General features: G+C 46.5%; 1 protein-coding gene across 1 annotated transcript in view; it reads left to right on the forward strand.

Annotated features, from left to right (window-relative positions):
• Positions 1–8,968: 8,968 nt before the first annotated feature.
• IP6K3 (inositol hexakisphosphate kinase 3) overlaps positions 8,969–25,237 on the forward strand; it is an 85,223-nt gene continuing 68,954 nt past the window's right edge. The window contains 1 exon segment of the mRNA XM_088464196.1: positions 8,969–9,147. Within this exon segment, the coding sequence (XP_088320322.1) occupies positions 8,969–9,147 (179 nt within the window).

Genomic DNA, 25,237 nt, shown 5'->3' on the forward strand with positions numbered 1-25,237 from the left:
ACAGTACCCCCCCCTTTGGGGTGGCCTCAGGACACTCACCAGGCTTCTCCTGATGGGCTGAATGGAATCTCCTGATGAGCGTGGAGCGTGGACATCACGAGCATCGGTCCAGCAATGTTCCTCTGGACCGTAACCTTTCCAGTCCAACAAATACTGAAGATGACCTCTGCGCAGACGAGAGTCCAAGATCTGGGCGACTTCAAACTCAACTCCTCTCTCCGTCTGGACTCGAGGAGAAGCAGGTAGAGCATTATGGAACTTATTCAGGACTAGGGGCTTTAATAAGGAAACATGGAAGGAATTGGGAATTTTTAGGTATGGGGGTAACTGTAAACGGTAGGCCACTGGATTAATGACTTCTGTTATGGTGAAGGGACCGATGAAGCGGGGTGTGAATTTCATAGACGGAACTCTTAGACGAAGGTTCCGAGTAGACAACCAGACCTGGTTTCCTACTTGCATGCGTGGAACTATTCTATGCTTTCTATCGGCCTGGGTTTTATAGCGAGAGGATGCCTTCAACAAATCAGACCGTACTTGAGTCCAGATGGCAGCAAAATTCCGCACCGTGTCCTCCACGGTCGGAACATCGAAAACAGGCAGGCTTCGAAATTCGGGAACACGAGGATGAAGGCCATATACAACCTGAAATGGCATTTGGTTAGTTGACGAGTGGTAGGAAGCATTATGTGCAAACTCAGCCCACGGCAGCAAGGCAGCCCAATTGTCCTAGGAAGATTACATAAAAATTCTTAAGAAAGTCTCTAGATCTTGATTAACTATCTCGGTGGAGCCGTTGCTTTGCGGATGGTAGGGCGTGGAAAAGTTTAACTTCACTTGAAGAACAGAACACAAAGCCCTCCAGAATTTTGCAGTAAATTGCACACCACGGTCAGAGACAATTTCAGCAGGAAGGCCATGTAGACGAAATATGTGTTGGACAAACAACTGTGCCAGGTCAGGGGCAGAAGGTAACTTCTGCAACGATATATAGTGGACCATCTTAGAAAATCGGTCTATTACAACCCAGATAGTGTTGAAACCTTGAGAGACTGGCAGGTCTGTGACGAAATCCATGGAGAGATGCGTCCATGGACGTGATGGAGTAGGTAATGGAAGCAATTCCCCAGGTGGAGCTTGTCATGATGATTTATGCTGGGCACAGGAGGAGCAGGAAGAGATGAACTCCATTATATCTGCCTTCATAGAAGGCCACCAATAGTGTCTTTTCAGGAACTCCAAGGTCTTCCGAGTGCCTGAGTGCCCTGCGAAGCGAGAGGAATGTGCCCAAGTGAGAAGCTGCTTCCTTAATTCCGGGGCCACAAATGATTTTCCCGTAGGAGGCTGAACTTGTAATGCGGCGAAAACTCTTGATTCCAAGACAGGGGTATTGCTTTGATTTTCAGATTGATCATCACAGAGGAGAGATCTTGATAGGGCATCAGCCTTCTGATTAAGTGCTCCAGACCGGAAGGTCAGGGTGAACTGAAATCTGGCAAAGAATATTGCCCAGCGGGCCAAACGAGGACTCACACATTGGAGGTTTTTGAGAAATAGGAGATTTCTATGGTCCGTAAATACAGTAAATGGAAACTTGGCGCCTTCTAGCAAATATCTCCATTCCTTCAACGCCAACTTTACAGCTAGTAGTTCTTGCTCACCTATGGCGTAGTTCCTTTCGGCAGGTGAGAATTTTTTAGAAAAGAACCCACACGGATGGACTCGGTTGTCCTCATAACGTTGAGACAAGACTGCTCCCACAGCTTCAGATGATGCGTCCACTTCCAACAAAAAAGGCCTGTCCAGATCTGGTTGTCAAAGAACTGGTGCTGAGATAAAGGTCTGTTTTAGAAGATGAAAGGCAGACTCTGCCTCAGGTTACCATTGGGCAGGATTAGCACCTTTGCGGGTCAAGGCTGTAATGGGAGCCAGCAGTGTAGAAAATCCATTAATGAAGCGTCTATAATAATTGGCGAAGCCCAACAATCTCTGGATGGCCTTCAGTGTCTGAGGTCGGGTCCAATCCAGAATTGCTTGTACCTTCTTGGGGTCCATTTCTAAACTGGAGCCAGATATTACATAGCCGAGAAAAGGTACACTGGGCACTCCAAAGACGCACTTCTCCAGTTTGCAGTAAAGGTGGTTTTCTCTCAAACGGGTCAGAACTTCTTTAACATGTTCTTGATGTTTAGCCACAGAGGGTGAAAAAATCAGTATGTCATCCAGATAGACAACAACCGAAACATATAACAGATCCCGGAAAATCTCATTAACGAAACTTTGAAAGACAGCAGGGGCGTTACACAATCCAAAAGGCATTACTAAATACTCGAAATGTCCATCTCTGGTATTAAAAGCGGTCTTCCATTCATCGCCAGCTCGGATACGAATGAGGTTGTAAGCCCCTCTCAGATCTAATTTAGAAAAAATTACAGAGCCCTTGACCCTATCAAACAACTCAGTAATCAGGGGAAGAGGGTATCGATTCTTTACAGTAATGTCATTAAGGCCTCGATAATCGATACATGGTCTTAGACCACCGTCCTTCTTGCCAATGAAGAAAAACCCAGCTCCAGCAGGTGAAGTAGAGGGGCGAATGAACCCCTTTGCCAGGTTGTCCCGGATGTACTCGGTCATGGCTTGAGTCTCAGGCAAGGACAGCGGATAGGCACGACCACGAGGTGGTATCTTATTAGGTATCAATTCAATTGGACAGTCCCATTCCCTATGAGGGGGTAAGATATTTGCTTGTTGCTCAGAGAACACGTCGGCGAACATCTGATATTCCTTGGGAATGGCAGAAGAAACTAATGGAACTTTCTTCCTCACAGGTCGAATTTTTGGAAGACAGGATTTCTGACAGTCCATACCCCATGACAGAATCTGCATAGAACTCCAATCAATCCTGGGATTATGTTGACGTAACCAGGGTAGACCAAGAACCACTTCTTGAGAGGCCTCTGATATCACCAGGAATTTTAAGGACTCAGAATGAAGTGCTCCAATTCGGACCAATACTGGTTGAGTCTCTTTGATGACTATCCCGTTAGTTAGAGGGCGTCCGTCTATAGAGGTCAGAGAGATGGCATGGTTGAGAGACAAACAAGGAATCTGAAATTTATCTATGAAACTAGACGTTATGAAATTTCCGGCTGCTCCCGAGTCAAGTAGAGCAGTAGCAAAGACAGGTTTGGGTTTAAGATCAAAGGCTAGGGTAATCGTGAAATCTTTAATTTTTGGAGACGGGTTCATAACTCCTAACTTGATGTCTCCAGGATCAGTTAGGATTTGGCATTTCCCGGTTTATGGGGGCAGGAGATCAGCAGGTGACCGGACTCTCCGCAGTACAGACAGAGGTTCTTTTGCATTCTTCTCTGACGTTCTTCTTTGGAGAGGTGTGTATGATTCACCTGCATAGGCTCCACTTCAGTAGGAGAAGGAATGGGTCGGGTAGAAATGGAGGGAGTAAATTACCTTTGCCAGTCAGTTCTGTTCTTTTCAGCCTGACGTTCCCTTAAGCGTAGGTCAACTTTGATACACAACTAAATCATGTCGTTCAGATTAGTAGGAAGCTCTCGAGTGACTAGATCATCCTTTAGTCGGTCTGACAACCCATGCCAGAAGGCCGAGGTGAGGGCTTCCTCATTCCATTTGAGCTTTGATGCTAAAATTTTAAATTGCACGGCATATTGACTGACAGGACGGACCCCTTGTCTCAGTGTCAAGATGTTTGATGATGCTGATACAGTACGCCCAGGTTGATCAAAAATCCTCCTGAAGGATGACACAAAGCCTGCGTAATTATCCAGCAGCGGATCTGAGCGCTCCCAGAGTGGGGAAGCCCATTCCAAGGCCTGGCCGGATAACAGAGAGACTATAAAAGCCACTTTAGTTCTTGCAGTTAGAAAGTTGTCAGGCTGCAGGGTAAAATGTATGTCACACTGATTTAGGAATCCTCGGCAGAGTTTAGGATTGCCGTCAAATTTACTTGGTAAAGGAAGACGTAAGCGGGGAGATGATCTGCCTCCTGTAATCCCAGACACTGATGCGGATGTAGATGCTGGTACTTCTGCAAACTATCCTGTCACTTGGACATCTCTTGCAGAAATTGAGCCATCTGATGCTGCATGTTTTCCAGATTTTCTAAACGACCAGAAATGCACCTGAACAAATCCACTCCTGACTCCTGAACCGTGGCCGGCTCCATGGGGCCAGTGCAAACTGTTATGTTCTGGGTTGTTTGTGGACCCGAGGTGGTAGCATGAGCGATCACAGAAGCAGATTTGAAAATAAAACTAGGATTTTTAATAAGTGCTTGAGTAGACATATAATGTGGCAGTAAATAAAAGTCCAGGAATATATAAATGTGCACAAGAGTTCTGTGGTGGGAGCAAAAGGTTTAATGTCCAAGTAGAAACAATTAGAGCTGTCCAGGTGTGCAGGTAGTGAAACTGAAAATAATCAAGCCAGGTTTGCAGGTAGTGAACTGAAAATAATCAAGCCAGGTTTGCAGGTAGTGAACTGAAGCGCAGAATGTCAGCAGGCTCAGGCACTCAGGTATGGGCAAGGGTGATGGAGGAAGCGGGGTAGTCCAGTGGGAGCTAGGAGCTGACAGGCAGACTGGCAGACAGCGAATTCACAGGAACAGGAAAGCACAGAACCCTGCACAACACGGAAATTATTCTCCACGGCGCTTGAGTAAGGTGCATTACCCCTCCACGGCCTATGTCATAGTCCGCTGTATAGGCCTGGGTGGCCTTTTGCTGAAGCATATAGAGGGTAGAATTCCACCGAGTTACTACCTCTTGCTTCAGCTGATGGAAGCGCAAATTTAACTGTACCTGCTGGTCATGCATTCTTCAACAAGCTGTCGCCAAATGTCTAAAATGTCCGGATATTTCCTGCACGCCCCTGTGACTTTTTAGAAATTGTTGCACCACCAAATGAATTGCGTGAGCAAAACATGGGACAAGTTGGTATTCGCCCACATGTAATGCTCTCACAATATTGGTGGCATTGTCTGAAATCACAAATCCCGAGGAGAGTCCAAGTGGGGTAAGCCATTTAGCAATGATTTTCCTGAGTTTTTCTAAGAGGTTCTCAGCGGTATGCCTCTTAGTGAAACCAGTTATACAAAGAGTAGCCTGCCTCTGTATCAGCTCTTTTGGGAGATGTTGCTGCTGCTGTTGCTGTTATAGGCAATACACCTACCCAGTCAGCTGTCACAGTCATGTAATCTTTAGTTTACCCTGTCCCACTTGTCCACATATCAGTGGTCAAGTGGACAGTGGGTACAACGGCATTTCTGAGGACATTAATAAGGTTTTTTTTAATGTCCTTGTACAGATTTGGAATTGCTCTTCTAGCAAAGTGGAATCTAGAAGGGATCTGGTAGCGAGGACACAGGATACGCTACAAGTACTCTTACTCCTGGTTCCTTTCTGGGATGAAGATCCACTGACAGCAACAGCAGCAGCAGCAGCAACAGGCGTAGTCATCAAGGATCCTTCTGAGGAATCATGGATAGGAGAGGAGTCAATCATTTTTGGAATACCAACATACAGCAGGACTACTCCCGATGACAAATGAGGATGTTGATGATGCAGGTGTTGGTTTTTGAGATCGAAGGCGCTTGGATCTCACAGAGAGGGAGCAGGTAGGTGACACTGGACTTGTTGTTACGTTTTGAGTTTTGTAACTTGGCAACGTACACTTTGATATTTGATGAATGCGCTCCAAGTGATGTAACAAGGAGGAGGTTCCTAGGTGGTTTAGGTCCCTCCCTCTACTCACTCTTGCATGGCAATGGGCACATATGGCTTGACAACTGTTGTCCGGATCAGGATGGAAATAATTCCACACGTGAGAAGTAGATTTTTTGTCTTTTGTCCCAGCATGACAACAATGGACTTTGGCTTTTTCAAACCATAGGCAACAGCTGTTACCTTACTTACACAAAGGACAATCTCGGTAGCAACATCCTCATCACCAACACCAACATCTTCATCATCAACATCCTCATCATCCTTAGCGCCTTCATCCACCAAAATATCCTCCTTCATGTGCAATTCCACAGAAGCATCCTCAATGACTACGTGTGCAAGATGTTGACTGCCCTTCCCCACATTTACAGAGGGCACACAATTTTTGGAACTTGGAGGATCCCCCAGTACACTAGTATTTTGGTCGGGCTCACACATGGCAACTGCGGACACACTTGCACTCTCCACGGGGATTTGTGATTTCGATTTCTCAGGGCACACAGTTGGTTTTTCCGGAGCTGTCTTAACAACTTTCACATTTTTAATTGGACCACTACTACTACAAGCACAAGGGCTATCAGAATCAGCAGTCTTCTTCATAAAGTAAGAAGGCCAAGGCCTTATCCTTTCCTTGCCACTTCGTATAGTGAATGGCATATTGCAAATTTTTTGTTTATCTCAAGTTAAATATCCTTTCAATTTTTTTTTCTTAATTTCAGTAAAACCTGCTTTACCATGTCGATGGCGTGACTTAAGCCCTGGGGCATGGGCCTTCCTAGAGGTCGAGGAAGTTGACGGCCTTGCACTGCTGCCGGCAGTTACAACATGTGGCTCTTGGCCTTGCTCTCCTGTCATGTGCAGCCCTCCATATTTTTTCTGCAGTCTAGAAGCAGTGTCACAATCACCAATAGTGTAGCCAAGGTGCAGTTACAAAATTAAATTAACACACGTGTAGTCGTGCGCACACACAAAAATATTAGAAAAAATGACAAATGATGATTTATATTTTTTGTCAGTTCCAGAAGAACTTGGCCCCAGAGTAACGATTGATCACGACTGGAGTCTGTCAGCACAAGGTTGCAACTTGAGTTGCTGGCTGGAACTTGTTCACTAATGGGGTTAAGCCGAAAACCCACCCACACAAACAAGAAAAAAATATGACACTTTAATTGTATTTTTTATTAAGAACGATTGGAGTCTGTCAGCACAAGGTTGCAACTTGCATTACTTTCTGGATCTTGTCCACTACTACGGTTAAGCCGAAAACCCACCCACACAAACAAGAAAAAAATATGACACTTTAATAGTTTTTTTTTTATTGAACACGACTGTAGTCACTGTATCTTGTGCGCTAATGTGTTTAAGCCTAACACCCACACACACACACAGAAGAAAAAAATATATAAGACAGTGACACTTGTATTGTTTTTGTTTGGATTGAACACGACTGTACTGTAGTCGCTGGATCTTCTTGTGCGCTAATGTGGTTAAGCCTAACACCCACGCACACACAGAATAAAAAAATATATAAGACAGTGACACTTGTATTGTTTTTTTTTTTAAGAACGACTGGAGTCAGGCAGCACAAGGTTGCAAGTGCAACGTGCGTTGCTGGCTGGCTCTTGTGCGCTACTGTGGTTTAGCCTAACATGCATGCACACACAGAAAAATATAAAAACTTAAAAAACACTTTTTTTGGGGGGGGGAGTCCAGACCTTGGGCCCAGAGATGGACACAGCACAAGCCCAGTACACAGCAGACAGCCCAGATGGATCACCAGACAGCACCGTGACCAGAGACCAGATTGGATCAGTACAGACAGCACAGTGATAGTGATTAGTGACGGCACTGTGACCAGAGACCAGAATGGATCAGCAGACAGCACAATGACAGTGACAGCACGTGACCAGAGACCAGAATGGATCAGCAGTCACCAGCCCAGGACACAGCAGATAGCACCAATACCTCTCCCAGCCCTACACTACCCACCCTCCCTGTTCACTTTACACAGCCAGAGTGGAAATGGCATCTGTCGCATGGTCCCTTATATAGTACATTGCTCATAGAGACGAAAGCTCGTGAACCGCAAGATTTCCGTCTCTATGGTTTTGCCTCGTTTTTGAGAACCGAGTAAGGCGGGAACCTCCGAGCCTGCTTGGATTCGACTCGGTTATGCTAAATTCGGGTGGCCTCGGTTCTCTGAGAACCGAACCCACTCATCTCTAGTAAAAACCAATCCAGAACCAAAACCAGGTGAGATCCAGATCCAAAACCAAAACAAGGGGGTCAGTGCACATCTCTAATAAGAATACCTTCACCCAAATCTAACTAACTCTTCCCTCTGCCTGTACATATTTTGGTCCTTTACAAATGCTGCCTTACTCCACAAACCTATGAATCTTGGTAGAAAACTAGGCACTGTGTGTATACAACTATATTTGTCCTGCAGAGTTGCCGTTTTTATAATAAAAGGTATGGGCGGTGCTAGAGGTTACCCTATAACTGCAGCCCAAAGAGAAAACAGGGTTTCCCACACCCTTAAGGGTAGATAGATGTAAAAAGAAGGATTCTCTGGCGCTGGAAGAGGGTAAGATACAAATATTTTACTTTAAATAAATCATGTCTATGACACAATAAGGCGATTAGACCTTCCCCTACTCACCCATATAGGGAGAGCTAATGTGTAGATTGGGAGAGGTCAAAGTAATTATCACAGCTATTATACAATTGTGTAACACATTGGAACCATTACTAAAGGATTTCATTCAATAATAGAGGATAGCCCTTTAGGTTCAAATAACATTTATTATAAATTTATAAGTGACATTAAAAGTATAAATCAAATTCTGTCATAGACAAATGTAATATTAAAACATATACAACGTTTTTGCTTTTTACAGACAGTAAATTGATAATATATAAGAAATTAATATTTATAAAAGACAGCATCAGTCAAATAACATCAGGCATAAAATCAAAATAATCCCCCAAAATAAAGCCTAAAATAAATAAAATAGCCTCTGGGCGCTTCCTCAAACTCTATGCAGTGAATATTTGTAACTGACCTCCCCTGTGTTGGCATAGCGCTTCTAAGATTTTCTTTTACATTACTTTGTCATTCCTAAATAAAATATAAGACTTCATTATTGTATGTTTGTGTTTCATTGCAGAGTAACAGAGAAGACTGTGACATCAGTGGTCCGAGGATGGGTGTACAGGGCATGGAGATTGAAGCTTCTATACATTTACTGCAGCTAAACCATCAAGTTGGAGGTCACACAAGTATGCTAGCTTATGACACAGTCTGCAAGCCACTGGTATCCCAAGAACAAATGTTCTATGAATCACTACCAAGAGAGATGAGAAACTTTACCCCAAAATATAAAGAAACAAATCTAAAAACAATTTTTAGAAAATATGGCGCATATACGCATTGTAAATTAACTAAAAAAATAAAACCAACATATGTAATTATCTCGAAATAAATAAATATAAATAAATATATATAAATATAAAAAATATACACGGTGTGAGCGACCTATGTAAATTTAAAAAAAGCAAGTTTAATAAACAAATGTTATACCAATCACAAATATATGATTTATAAAGAAGTATTGTAAAATGGGTATTTTAAAACACCAGAGATATGGACCAATCCATCTTTTGCAAAAGTAATGTAAAAGTCAGTGGAAGCTCCAAATATAATTACCAGGTGCCTGCTCAGTTCTATAGGGTGCAGTAGTTTAAATTCAGCAGGGTTGGAATAGCCTGCAGCTTGGGCAGTCCCTTAGCTGTAAGGTGCAGTATACTGCCTTTGAAAAGCTGTCCATGACAGGGAAACGCGTCAGATTGATAACCAGAGATTTGCTCTTGATTGGACCTCATACTATTCACCATCTTGAGACTGAGACTTTGTTGCACTTTAAACCGGAGGAATGCAAGCCAAGCCTTGCTGGAACCTTATCATTTGGGAGCACCTTACAGCTAAGGGATTGCACAAGCTGCAAGCTATTCCAAACCTGCTGGATTTAAACCACTGTACCCTATAGGACTGAGCAGGCACCTAGTAATTATATTTGGAGCCTCCACTGACTGACTCTTACATCAATTTTGCAAAAGATGGATTAGTCCATATCTCTGGTGTTTTAAAATACCCATTTTACAATACTTTTTTCATATATATGTGATTGGTATAACATTTGTATTATATTTATTAAACTTGCTTTTTTATTTGTTTATTTTGAGATAATTACATATGTTGGTTTTATTTTTTTAGTTAATTTACAATGCGTATATGCGCCATATTTTGTAAAAATTGTTTTTAGATTTGTTAATTTTGGCATCTTTCCTGGGAGACTACCCAGAGTTTATGGCAGCACTTTCATTACATGCGTGTAAAAAGTTTTTTTGAGATTTTTGCAAATTTAATTAAAAAAAGCAACTAAGAAATCACATGTACTTTTATGCATTTTCAAGTCCAATATATACTGTCTATATAGCAAAGGCATGCTCTACAGCACTTTACAATTGAGAGGAGGACAACGTAGGTGATAGGAACATGTAATTCATGAATACTAGATAGGCAGAAATAGATACACAAATTTGTTGCCAGGAATAAAAGTGGACATTTTATGTGAGCAGAAATGAGGCAGAGGGAAATGTGACACAGATAAGAGAGGGGGGAGGGGAGAGTGACTAAAGCAGGCAGAACTCCTCACTGGCCCCAGGAAATCTTGTCCAGATGCCAGCACTATGCGTCTTCTACACTAAATATCCAAAGACACATATTCAGTCTGAATAGGGACTTATTACAAGGGTTGATATAGAACAGCAGCAGGAGGTACTATGTGTGTGTGAAATTCAGAAAGGACTGATCTTTCAGAGTATTAATAAGCACTCATATAGGGACTGTAAATGCATAATTCAGTTTTGTGAGCACGCCAGTGCTCGAAGTGGGAATTTAGAATTGGGGGTATGGAAATTTGAATAACCTCCCCCTTCCCCAAAGTTTTAGGAATTTTGATAATGTATTTAATATTAGTTGCACTATGTAGCAGGACATGTTGATCAAAGTTTGCTCACCTCTTATGTCTTCCATGTGTCCCTCCTGCTTTCTGTTATATATATTTCCTTTGTCTCTCACTCTCCTCATGTGTCCATATCTTCATCCTAGGTAATCCTCTTACTCCCTATATACTCTCCTTTGTGTCTGATCATCTGTGTCTCTATCCTTTACTTACCCCCTACACCTCTCACTTGCTGCTACCCTTTCAGCCCCTGTGTTATGCATGAGGGTTGGTTTGGGTAGGAACAGGTGTGGGAGGCTGAAGGGGAGATCAGAGATGCGTGAAGGAACTTGGGTGGCTTGAGCCAAGATTTCCTCATGTAATGATGTGAGGGGATAGAGATATAGCAGTGGATGATGGGCCCGAAGGCGAGGACAGAAATAGAAAGTCTTTATTAAACATCAGGTTGGGATGAGAACTGAAGGTGATAATACTGAATGAATGAGCAGAATCGGATTGTGACCGATGATGCTGGATTGAGAGCTGGATGGGTTTGAGACCGATGCTGAAGAGTTGAAGAACTTAATTGATATGAGTTTGATATTAATGAATTGATTAACTTGATCGGTTGGGACCAATGTTGATGAATTGAAGAACTTGTTTGATAAGAGTGTGATGTTGATGAATTGATGAACTTGATCGGTTGGGACCGATGTTGATGAATTGAGAAACTTAATTCATATGAGACCGATTGTTGATGAATTGATGAACTTGATCGGTTGGAACCAATGTTGAAGAATTGAGGAACTCAATTGTTAAGAGTGCGATGTTGATGAATTGATGAACTTGATCGGTTGGGACCGATGTTGATGAATTGAGGAACTTAATTGATAAGAGTCCGATGTTGAAAGCATCTGATGAGAACGATGGTTGGAGGTATCGACTTGAACCGATGGTGGCGTAAAAACAAGTCTCAGCAGTAAAAACCAGACTGGTGTGCAAGATGGTATAGGAGATTTGTTTACCAGATCAAGGAACTGGATATAACGGACTGGGACAGTTCATATACAGAGTACCTGGGAGCTCAGCATTGAGCTGTAATGTCATCAAGATACGACGTTGTTCTGGCAACAGAGGCCAGTCAGGAAATTACATTTATACGGGAGGATCCCCAGGGATTGGATGCTGCAATCAGCTGTCTGGGAGCAGCACTCTGAGTGGTGGAGGAGAGTCAGGCAACATGGCTGTGTCCATACTGTTGTTCTGGAGTGAACTCTGGCATGCAGTTTGTATACCATCATGCTGGGTAGACACGCTGTGAGCAAGTGACTGCGGAGAGCCATCCTCATGCTCATTGACAGGACACTGAGCAGACGGGACAGGAGTACACCTCAGCACCAGCCGGGAGTGATGTGCAGCATGAGTGGACCTCTGTGCTATCCGAGAGTGATGCACAGTGCAAGCGAACCTCAGCGCTAGCCTGGACAGGCACCAGAGAGGTAAATAAGTGGTTTTAAGTGTCCGGAGTATGACACCCTGCTTCCATCTCACCCCCTGCACCTCTTACCCCCCACACTTCTCACTGTTCGCTTCGCTCACTCACACCCTTCCCCTCTGATTCCCTCTCTCTCACCCCCTGCACCACCAACAGCTTCTCTCTTTCACCACCTGCCCCTCTCTCTAACTGATTCGATACCCTCTCTCACACCCTACCACTCTCTGATTTCTTCTGTCACCCCCTGTCCCTCTCATACTGATTCCCTCTATCTCCCCCTCCCCTCTCTCTATCTGTGCTGGGGCAGAGCTGTGAGCATCAGGTCCCTCCTGCACTGCAGTCTGAAGTCAGCACCGGCTGCCAGACAATCCTGGCTCGCGGACCAACTGCCAATCAAAAGAAGTGGCGGCTTTTTGAATCTGGTGGAACACATTTCCAGAAAATGCCGCTGCTGTTCCAGCGCTGGGATCCCATACCTGATCCCAGTGCTGGCACATTCTCTACTGCGCCAAACATGAAGTGGCGGTATAGCCACACTTCGAGCACTGGAGCACGTTATATAAAATCATTAAAGATTTGCAGCCAGGTTATGTATATGGCCATATCAGGAGTTATAGAACATGTTCTTGGAGAAATGACTTATTTTTATTTTTGTTTATTCATATTATCTAAGTAGTAAGTGAGTGAGAATAAACTACCAAACACAAGACTCATATGAAACAAGTGGAGGAACATAGAGGTAATATGTGGAGCTATTTCATGATAAATCTGACAGAGGAAAGAAGTGGCAAAGTGAATAAGAAGACGGTATAAAAAGATACTCACAGATGGTTAAACATCTGCTCTGCATTTAGCCTCCCTCTAAGGCAGAGCTTACTCAGTATAACCCCTTTGCTTACAGTTATGATAAAATAAATGGAGCTTATAGGAAATCACAGAAGGGTTCTACATAAATGAGATACCTGATTTCACAGCCCTATAGCAAGCATGATGTGTTACTTATACTGACAATAATAAGCTCTGTTGCTGAGATCCAAATATTTGGAGGTTAACTTAAACTGACAAGAAAACACAAATTGGCTTTGTAATATATACTAATTATTATTGTCATATTCTTTATATAGTTCCCCTATGCTTTGCAGTGCTGTACAATCAGGGAGACAAATAGAACATACCATAGTAAGTTAACAATAGGAGAATAGAGGTTTCCCTATTCTTACTTTAGCGCAGGGCTCTCTTTAATCATTTTATTCATTTAATTTGGGGCATTTTATAATTATACCAGAGTCTCTTACCAGCATTTAACAAATGACATTTGTCTCCAGTGTCTAATTAGTGTGAATGCATGCAAATTGTATGAGAGGATAAGTTTACAGTAACGTACATATAAAATGCACATAGATGCAGAACAAGCAAGAATAATATGGTACAAAGCACGTGCAGATGAGGCAGTGGCCATAGGTGACAATAACAATTATCACTAGGAATATGGCAGAGGGGAGAGATGAGAACAGTAATCACAGGAGATGAAAGAAGAGCACATGACAGGAATACACTACATGTGAGAACTATCCAGCACAGTGATGTTCAGGCACCAGACTAGGAAGAGGTAAAGGAGCTGATTTAGAGTTGGGAACAAAGCAAAACAAATGTGAAACTTTACACCTTGGTAAAATGATGTTGCACTGCTGGTTAGCCAGATTTAAAATGTGCAGAAAGAGTGGATCGGAATGATGTATCATGTGGATCGTATAGTGTGTACGCCCGATAGCACATGCATGGCAGTCGTTCATCACATCATCCCATATGTTGTGCTGCACAGCAGATGGGACGATGCAATGAATGACGCCATGCTGCTAAATGCAGCATGTACCCATATATTTCGCTGTCGTACCCCGGATCGTGTAGTGGGTACGGCCGGCGCAGTATATTGTTCCAATGCGTCGTGCCCTTGGCTGGGTACACATTGTATAGTGTTAACCAGGCTTTAAAGTTGGGAGGGGCGTGTCCTAGCTCAAATCAAAATTTCAGTGTGGATCCCCCCCTGTGCTGCAGGGGGGATCCACACTGAATCGCGTCATCATGGCTCCGCCCCCTGCTTCATATTGCCATTAAACGATGATGCGAGCGCACGCCCATACCCCATGCCCTGCCCCCTTTTGCCACGACAGGCCCCCCCCGTTGTGAAAGACCGACAGCTCCCTCCCGGAAGGAGGGAGCTAAAAGTCGGTAAGTATAGTTTGTCCAGGTACAAAGTTGCTTTGTTACCAAATCAGCCCTAAAGTGAGACTCAACAGGAGACTACAGTAGGCCATACTAACTGGATTAGTATGGTAAAGCATCATGTTTAAACTTTAAAGTTCTAATGCTGACAGGGTTAGAATGCTTTCAATCACATTTTTATACCATACTTATGTCAGTTTTGAATGAAGGGGTTCGTTAGTTTACATTTACCACAGTTTTATCATAGGCCAATCAAGCAGGAACAATTAATCCAGGAAGGATTATCATTATATTATACTTTAATCCTGTGTTCCTATAATAAGATAAATTGAGGCAGAATAAAGAATGTATATTGTCAGTTTGCGCTGCTTCTATATTAATATTCAAGATATTCTGATAAGACCTACAGAAGGAAACAATCATCACTATGTACAACCCTTAACATCAGATATATTATTTTATTAATTGTGCTGTACTATTATTATGGGAGAGTGATAGATATATTGTAAAAAGCTCAATATGAGCATCTTTCAGGCCACTGTAATTAGTTACAAAACTAAGTTGCTGACATTCAGCAGGCACAAGGGAAATAAATTGGCTGCCCCACCAATGGCATCTAACAGGCACAACTCTGTAATGCGCTGCGGAATATGTGTGCGCTATATAAATAACTGGTAATAAATAAATAAATAAATAAATAAATAATAAACTAGTCTTTTCCTGCTACCAGTAAGAAACATTATACTGTGAAGCATACTTGCCGACATTCAGCTCCCTCCTTCCGGGAGGGGGCTGAATTGTCAGCTTACAGCGGGGGGCCTCTTCACAATGCCTGAGTAAACGGCGTTGTAATGCAGGGAGCGGGGCCACGATGACGCGATTGTGTTTACAATGTGTCAGTAGGGGCAGAGCCATAACTAGACTTTCTGGTGCCCTGTGCCAGAAAGAGCATTGGCGCCTCCCCCCCTATTTTTCAAATAGGGACATGAAGCACCCGAAAAAGGCATGGCCTCATGGGGAGAGGCCAGAGAAGTGATAGGGGAGGCCAGGAGATGCTGGTGATAAAATAAGAGGAAGCATATTTGCGACATTCAGCTCCCTCCTTCCGGTAGGGAGCTGAATGTCTGCTTACAGTGGGGTGTGTGGCTGGGCAATGATGAAGATTAGGGGCAGGGTGCGGGGCGTGACCATGCGATTGCATCATCATGGCCCCACCCCCTCTTCACAATGCCGAAATTAATGGCATTGTGAAGCAGGGGGCGGGGCCACGATGATGCGATTCAGCGCGAATCGAGTCACCGGCTCCCCGCTGCGGGTGTTTCTATCTTCACTCTGGGGAGGGATTGGGAGGGTCGACAGCTGCCGGGAGGCTTGCCTGCCTTTCCGGGGGGCTGGGAGCGGCACCCGATATTCGGGCGGCTCCCGGCCACTTCTGGAGGGTAGGCAAGCCTGAGGAAGCTACTAGTGAGAATGATAATAAACAGAAAATTGACAGGCCCAAACAGCGCCCCTTGTCCTGCGGTTCCCATAATTCTGAAAATAATTTGCTTTAGAAATGTTGTTTTTCAGGTTTGTTGAGCCTTCATCATTTGGGGAATTAATTGGTGGATTGCACAGAACTGTACTTCGTTGTTATTCATTTTCAAATAAAGCTGTACTGTCTTTATAAACAGATGTAGAGCCTGATACAGAGATGGATGTGGATGCTAATTTTACCGCTGCTGTCGTCTGTGTACGCTGTGGCGGTGTGAAATTATACATAAATCGCAGGTGCCTATATTTGTATGAGACGCCCACTGGAGCCTATCCTGAATATTAAGAGTCAGCATAGAAATAACCAGCATTGGTCGCAGATTCCTCGCTAATCGGCCTTCTGAGAAACCCGATGGTCGCACAGAATGGCCACGTGTACTGAGACGCCAAAGCAATTTTTATCGAGTACGGGATCACAAGTGCAGGCTTTGAATGGTTTAGACACGTCTGTGTTTTGCCGTTACCTCTCCCAAATGCTGCCTGACTGTCAAGCACTGCGGGTAAATAGTTACTGCGGTAATGTACCCTGACGTATGTGCAGTTTAATGAAAATCGCTCAGCTGTGTAAATATCGGCACTGTTTCCTTCTCCGAATCATATCCATAGATTCCAACAAAGAGTACATTAGTTGCATTTTGGTTCATGCCATATGAGACGTGGCAGAGTGAGGATGGCCATGGTAATATTTATCTTGTACTGCTCATTGGGAGGCCAAACACTGTCAAACCACAGGTTCTTCATAATCACAAACCAGTGGTGTAACTAGGGTTTTTGGGGCCCAGGGCAAATTTAGAAAGACCCCCCCCCCACCCCCCCAGTAAAAAAATCTATAAAAGTACTATATACATTTTATATAGATAAATAAATTATTAACCCCTACATTGGTCAAGGTTTTCCTCTACTCTCCCCAGAAGGCAAGAACTTGAAGCAAGGGTGGCCCACACTGTTTATTAATTTCTTCATGCAAAGAACACAGGTAAAGAGCATCAATAATAAACAAGATGCATTCTGTGTAAAATAAGTTACATAGATGCAAATTATCCTACCTATAATGCATTATGATTTTAACAACTGATGCCATTGTTGCACTCTACCAAATCACTCACTCACTCACTGACATCACATTCCTGTAACAATGTTTAGAGCAAAAACAGTCCATAGGGAGCAAATCTAATCCTCCACTATAAGGGGTAAATTTACTAAGAATCAATATAAGTCGAGATGACCATCTCGGGTGATTTGTCCCATCTTGGGTGAGATGTCTCGATCGATTTAGTTAAAATCGGAAGAGATAGCCAGCTTGACTTAAATCACCATTGGGGCAGCTCGGAGGTACTTATCACCTAAAAGTTACATCTCTCAAATTTACCAAGAATCGGGATAACAAGCTAGGGTGAGATAGGAGCAAACACTCTTGCAAAATCATTTTTCAATCTCTCAACCTCCTGAGGCGAAATGGGCAGAAACATACACAAATCATAGTGTTAATGGTAAAAAAAAAAATGATGTAGGGTCCCCCCCAAAAGACTAACCAGGCCCTGACTTGTCAGCCTGTCCTGGTACCTAAAATTACAGGGAACAAAACGAGTAGGGTTCCACCGTAATTTAGGTACCCGCACCAGGCTGCAGAGCCAGTCCTGGTTTTAAATATATGGGGAAAAAATTTGTGTAGGGTCCCCCTATATTTAAAACCAGTACCAGACCCAAAACGATCGGGGTGTAATGCCACAGCCCAGAGACCCTGTTACCGGGTATCCAGGGCCAAATCATTATCACCCCAAGCCGCTCAGACCAAGCCGGGGATCTCAGGGGAGGTGGGGACCCCTGAAAAAGGGGTCTCCCCTCTCCCAAAACCCCAGGCTTGGTCTGAGGGCCGGGGCTCTTCCCCGCACCCCTGGGTTGTGGGTACGGGGGTAATATTGTGTAAAATCAAAAAAAACTATTGTATTTTACAGTAGAACTACAGGTGCCAGCATGCCTGCCCTTTGGCACTTGTGGCACTACAAGTGCCAGCAGGCAGCCAGCACCCGTACCCCCACTGTAAGATAAATAGTTAAATAATGACATGACACACACATCGTATTTAGTAAACACACACATACCTCAATCACATATCACACATACTTACCTTCTGCCAGATGTTTCTGTCCTCTTCTCCAAGTAGAAATCTGTGTGTATGGCCCTGCAACAAAGATCCTATACTCACCTGATCGTCGCGTTGTTCTCCGTAGGATCCCGGGGGGTCTTGGCAAAACAATAACACGCTTACTCGAAACTAAGCGGACTAGTATTGGTATGTGTCTTGTCACACATACCAATACTACGTGAATGCCAGCTGACGGGACGTCACAGGGTTTCCCACGTCCCTACAGCCAATCAGAGGCAGCTTCACATATAGCGGCCTCTGATTGGCTGGCGGGACGTGGGAAACCCTGTGACTTCCGACAGCTGTCTAGTATTGGTATGTGTGACAAGACACATACCAATACTAGTCCGTTTGGTTTCGGGTAAGCGTGTTATTGTTTTGCCAAGACCTCCCGGGATCCAACAGAGACCAGCGCGAGGATCAGGTGAGTATAGGATCTTTTTCTCAGGTACTCCCATTGGAATCTATGGGGACAGAAACATCTGGTAGAAGGTAAGTATGTGTGATTGAGGTATGTATGTACTAAACTTTTATTAAATACGGTGTGTGTGTCATGTCTTTTTCTACTTCAGGGTCCATAGGGTATCCACAGGATACCTTGGGGTATAGGTGATGACGTCAGGCATCGGGCACCCCGCCCCCGAGCCAAGGCATCTTAGTTTAGTTTGGTGCCCGACCGGAGTCGGATGCACCTGTTAGAGGGGGGCTATGAAGAGCCCCTGAAGTTTCTTCAATGCAGCTGCGGCTGCACATCTGGAAGTACAGCATGGACTGTCAGTCCTGACGTCCATGCTGTCTTCCCTACACCCCCGCCGGTACCAGAACGCCGGTACTGATCCGGGGATGCTGGTAGGCATCTGGGGTCACAGCTAGCGGTGACCCCAGATGTTTAGGACCATGGCCGGAATCAAGGGGGACAAAGGTAAGCAGCGGGGTCCCGCGGTGGGTCCCCGCTGACACATGGTCCAAAGTCCCAAGGCAGGGGGCTCCCTGGGGACTGGCTGCAGCGTGGAGCAAGGTCCTAACCTGCGCTTCCACTACCCCCCTGGGACAGCAGGACCGCGGCAGAGCGGTAGCGCTGCCGTGTCCCGGGGGTTAAATGCATGCCAGGGGAGCACGCCTTCCCTGTCTCACAGCCGGCGCCTCCCCCGCTGCACACAGCCCTCTCTGCACTGCGCTGACTGGCCCTGTGCCTCCCCCAGGCCGGCCTCCTCTCTGCTCCTCGGTGGCCATCTTTGGAGAAAGCATGGTGATCGCTGCTGGACACTGGTGAACGGTGGCATCGCGGTCTGGGTCCCCCTGCATACCTCTCCTCCATTGGATTAAGGTCTGTGTATGCAGCGCTGTGTCCTACCAGGCTCTGAGTCTGCGTAGTTGAGGATCAGTGCTGATAGTGCAGGAATTGATTTCTTTGCATTGTATGTGACCTATGCTAGCGTCTGCTGCCTGTACTTTATTTTCTATCTGTCAGCATTTAACTGTCCCTGTTCTTTCTGCTAAAGCCCTTGTGGTGCGGTGCTTGCAGGGTGGTCTCACACTATACTAACGAGTATCAGTGAGAGGGGTCACATACTTACCATTATGTCTGAAAGTGACTTTCCTCTCCAGCTTTTATGTACTGCATGCAAGGTACCTATAGCGGAGGGGGACGGTAGTGCGGAGGGACTATGTCGGCAGTGTTATTCGTTGACGCGGCTGATTACGGTCACGGCTCCGGTACAGGAGCCGCCCTGGGCTTGTTTCGCCAAAGCGCTTACAACCCTCGTGGGCCACTTAGCTCCGCAGCCTGCCTTCACTCAGATGGGATTGTCCCAGCAGTCAGTGGTGTCGTCACCCATGCAGGGTTTCCGAGACAATTAATGGTACCCCACGGTCTCCCTATTTCCCCTCCTCAGGTCTCTCATGAGCCTGCGTGGGTTAATTCGTTAACAAGCTCTGTACAGCAGTTGTCAGATGTGTTGCAGGGGGAGTCTGTGATGCGGCCTCACAAGCGGCCGGTGGCGTCTCAGTCTGCTCCTTATGAGGAAGACGACGGGACGTCCGATGATGGGGAGATTCTGGATCTTTCTGACCAGGAACCTGCCCGTCCTAAAGAGTCGGGCGCTAAGTCTAAGGTGTATATACCTGGCCTTATACGTGCAGTCCGTACTGCTTTAGTTATTGAGGATGACGAGCCTCCGGTATCCAAGTCCAAATACGCCTTTTTCAAGGATGTTAAAGGAGATACCACAGTGTTTCCTCTTTCGGGACAATTAGTTGACCACCTAGAGGAAGCGTGGAAACAGCCAGGCAAACGATATCAGCCTCAAAGGCGTTTAGCAGTGGCGTATCCGTTTGCAGACAATTATTTTGCCAAGTGGGAATCACCTCCACAGGTGGATTCTCATGTGACACGCCTTGTCCGTAGTGCCACATTGCCCATGCCATCCATGTCCTCCCTTAAGGATGCTACAGACCGCAAGGTGGAGATCTGCCTGAAGTCCATCTATTCCCTTGCGGGGGGGCAGCGCAGCCAGCTATGGCCATTTGCCGGGTTGCCAGAGCTATGGAGCGCTGGGCTGATACGTTGGAGACATCCCTCGATCCCGACTGTTCGGCGGAGCAGACGGAGTTGATCGGCAATCTCCGGGATTCGGCCACTTATATCAACGAAGCAGCCTTAGATATTAGTACCCTGGCATCTCGAATTTCTTCGGCAGCGGTTGCTGCTCGTCGCACCTTGTGGTTTGCGATCCTGGAAGGCGGACGCTGATTCCAAAAAGGGTTTGGAGGCGTTACCTTTTAACGGAGAGGTTCTCTTCGGTCCGGACCTGGACAAGATTATAGCCACGCTGGCGGCAGCTAAATCAGCATGTCTCCCGTTGGCTGCTGTTCCTTCTGGTTCAGGTACATCGTCCTTTCGGGCTTATAGGGCCCAGGGTAGGCCTAAAGCACAGTCCTTTCCCCGACAGGCTGGCCCCAAGAAATCGGCCAAGCCCCGGAAGCAGGCCTGGAGTACCAGACATCCAGCCCCTAAGCCAGATGACAAGCCTGCAGCCTGACAGTCCGGGCCTCCCTTTGGGGGATCCCAAAGTGGGAGGCCACCTGCTGCAGTTCGCCCGGTGTTGGTCGGTCACCACGACAGACACTTGGGTTCTTGAGGTGGTCTCACACGGTATGCCCTCTCCTTCCGGCACAGACCCCCGGCTCGATTCTACACCATGGGTTTACCATCAGACCGGAACAAAGCCACGGAGCTGCGGAAGGTCTTGCACACTATGCTCCAGGCTGGAGTTATAGTGCCGGTTCCATTCTCCCAGAGGGGCCAGGGTTTCTATTCCAATCTCTTTTTGGTGCAGAAACCCAATGGGTCCTTTCGTCCGATTCTCAACCTCAAAGCTCTCAACAAGTCTTTGCGGGTGCCGAAGTTTCAGATGGAGACCCTTCGGTCCATCATTCTGGCGCTGGAACCTGGGGACTACATGGTGTCATTGGACATACAGGATGCTTATCTGCATGTCCCTATTCTTTTGCGCCATCAGCAGTTCCTCAGGTTTGCAATCCGCAGCGACCACTTTCAGTTCCAGGCGTTACCTTTTGGCCTGGCGACAGCACCACGTGTTTTCACCAAGGTGATGGCGGTCATGGCGGCTTCCCTGCGCCTGCAGGGAGTCCGCATGTTGCCGTACTTGGACGACCTTCTCTTAGTGGCAGGATCTCCGGAGCTCCTTCTGCGCCACTTGGACCTGACCATTGCGCTACTGCAACGGCACGGCTGGTTAATAAACTGACAGAAGTCCACCCTGGTCCCGTCTCAGCGGATTCTGCACCTCAGAGCCTTATTGGACTCGGGACAACAAAGGATCTTTGTGACGGGGGAAAAGATCTCTGCCTTACAGTCGAGGGTGCGCAGTTGTCTGCAGAGCCGCCGGGTGTCCCTATACTCGGCGATGAGGTTACTGGGCTCCATGGTGTCGGTATTCGACATGGTGGAATATGCCCAGTTTCAATCCAGACCTCTGCAGCACCTGATCCTGTCCAAGTGGAATGGACTGCCTCAGTCTCTAAAATCCCAGATGATAGTGCTCACTCCGGAGGTTCGCCTGTCCCTTGCCTGGTGGTTGCAGATGACCCATCTCAACAAGGGTCGTCCATTCTGGGTGGCGAATTGGGTCCTGTTGACAACGGACGCCTGTCTTCGGGGCTGGGGAGCAGTTTCGGGTCCACACTTGTTCCAGGGCAGGTGGACTCCAATAAACATCTTGGAACTCCGAGCGGTTTTCAATGCTCTCCAGCAGGCACATTGGGTTCTCCAAGGTCACCCAGTGCAGGTCCAGTCGGACAACGCTACCACCGTGGCCTACATAAACCGGCAAGGAGGAACCCGAAGTCGGGCGGCTCTCGTAGAGGTGTCTCGGATCCTGGTATGGGTGGAGCGCAATCTTCCGGCCATATCAGCTGTCTTCATCCCGGGAGTGCTAAACTGGGAGGCGGACTTTCTCAGTCGCCAGGACGTTCATCCGGGGGAATGGTCCCTGCACCCGGATGTTTTTCAACTGCTGGTGGACAGGTGGGGTCTTCCAGAGATCGACCTCATGGCGTCCCGGCACAACAATAAGTTGCCGGTGTACGGGTCTCACACAAGAGACGAAGAGGCATCTCTGGTGGATGCTCTGTCCGTCCGGTGGACGTTCCGGTTTGCTTATCTCTTTCCTCCGGTTTCCCTTCTTCCACGGGTAATCCGGAAATTCAAACAGGAAGGAGGGACGCTCCTGTTGATAGCTCCCGCATGGCCCAGATGGCACTGGTTCACAGACCTTCAGGGTCTGTCCGTGGACAGTCCTCTGTGGTTGCCGCTATGACTGGACCTTCTGTCACAGGGTCCTTGTCTTCACCCGGACCTGACTCGGCTGTCTTTGACGGCGTGGCTGTTGAGACGGCCATGTTAAGGTCCAGGGGGTTTTCCAGCTCTAGTGCGTACCATGCTCAGAGCTCAGAAACCGTCTTCCGCGAGAATATACCATCGCGTGTGGCATACGTTTTTCCAGTGGTGTCGGCCGAGAGGTTATGCACTGCAGGAGTTTCGTCTGTCTCGGGTTCTCGCCTTCCTGCAAGCGGGACTAGACCATGGGCTTCGCCTTGCTTCTTTGAAGGTGCAGGTTTCGGCCCTGTCTGTCTGGTTCCATCGTAGGATTGCTACAATCCCGGATGTGCGCACCTTTATGCAAGGTGTTCTGCGCATTCAGCCACCCTTTGTTCCACCTGTGGCGCCTTGGGATTTGGCTGTGGTCCTGAGGGCTCTCCAGGGACCGCCGTTTGAACCACTGGGCTCAGTGGATCTTAAATGGCTAACAGCTAAGACTGTTTTCCTTCTGGCCATAGCTTCGGCCAGACGTGGTTCTGATTTAGGGGCTCTTTCTTGTAGACCCCCTTTCTTGATTTTTCATGGGAACAGGGCAGTGCTACGCACTCGTGCTGAATTTCTTCCCAAAGTTGTTTCCCAGTTTCATGTTAACGAGGAAATAGTTGTTCCGGCATTTAACTCACCTGGCCTTTCAGTGGGTGAGGCCACTTTGGATGTTGTGCGGGCCTTAAGGACTTATGTTGACCGCACTTCTTTGTTTAGGAAGTCGGACCCCTTGTTTGTCCTCTATGGCTTCCGTAAAAAGGGTTGGCCTGCTTCAAAGCAAACTTTGGCAGCCTGGATCCGTATGGCTATTTCTGAAGCTTATCTTCATGAAGGTCTGCCGGTTCTTCCTTCTGTGAAGGCTCATTCCACTAGGTCTGTGGGTCCTTCGTGGGCAGCTCGACGTGGTGCCTCTGCAGTCCAGATCTGCAAGGCTGCTACGTGGTCCTCTGTCCATACCTTCGTGAGGTATTACAGGTTTGACACCTTCGCCTCTCAGGATGCTTCCTTCGGGCGGCGGATTCTCCTTTCAGCACAGGAGCATCCCCGCCCTTAAAGGATACTGCTTTGGGACATCCCCAAGGTATCCTGTGGATACCCTATGGACCCTGAAGTAGAAAATATGAGATATGGTAAGAACTTACCTTTGTTATCTCTATTTCTACGAAGTCCATAGGGTTCCACGGGACTCCCGCACTGTCGCACCTGTGCTGCAGATAGGCTTTACTCTGGTCACCGGTTTTTCCGTCTCCCTCTGGTGAAAATGTGATTCTTGTGTGTGTCCAGAACTTTCTTCTCTCTCTTCCTTCTCCTCCTCCGGCCTATGGCTTGGTACCTAACTGAGATGCCTTGGCTCGGGGGAGGGTATAGGAGGGGGACCCTAGTGCATCCTGGGAGGCTGAAACTTAACTCTATGGTGCCCGATTCCTGACGTCATCACCTATACCCCAAGGTATCCTGTGGAACCCTATGGACTTCGTAGAAATAGAGATAACAAAGGTAAGCTCTTACCATATCTCATATTATTTAACTATTTATTGTACAGTGGGGGTACGGGTGCTGGCCGCCTGCTGGCACTTGTAGTTGCACAAGTGCCAAAGGGCATGCATGCTGGCACCTGTAGTTCCACTGTAAAATACAATAGTTTCTTTCAATTTAACACTTTATTACCCCCATACCCATAGCCCAGGGGTGCGGGAAAGAGCCCCGGGCTTCAGACCAAACCTGGGGTTTTGGGAGAGGGGGGACCTCTCTTTTCGAGGGTCCCCACCTCCCCTGAGATCCCCAGCTTGGCCTTACCGGCTTGGGGTGATAATGCTTTGGCCCTGGAGACCCGGTAATAGGGTCTCTGGGCTGTGGCATTACACCCCGGTCAGTTTGGTCCTGTGCTGGTCTTAAATATACAGTAGGGGGACCCCTACGCAATTTTTTCCCCCCTATATTTAAAACCAGTACTGGCCCTGCAGCCTGGTGCTGGTACCTAAATTATGGTGGAACCCTACTCATTTTGTTCCCTGTAATTTTAGGTACCAGGACAGGCTGACAAATCTGGGGCTGGTTAGTCTTTTGAGGGTGGGGGACCCTATGTCATTTTTTTTAAAGAATCCAACCCATCTTTTACAGGTCTAACACACAAGTAGCTTACACTTATCTCACTGATATGTGCAGGCTGCTAGCTCGGGAGAG

Source organism: Taudactylus pleione, unplaced genomic scaffold, assembly GCF_031769625.1.
Source record: "Taudactylus pleione unplaced genomic scaffold, aTauple2 ptg001607l, whole genome shotgun sequence".
NCBI lineage: Eukaryota > Metazoa > Chordata > Amphibia > Anura > Myobatrachidae > Taudactylus > Taudactylus pleione.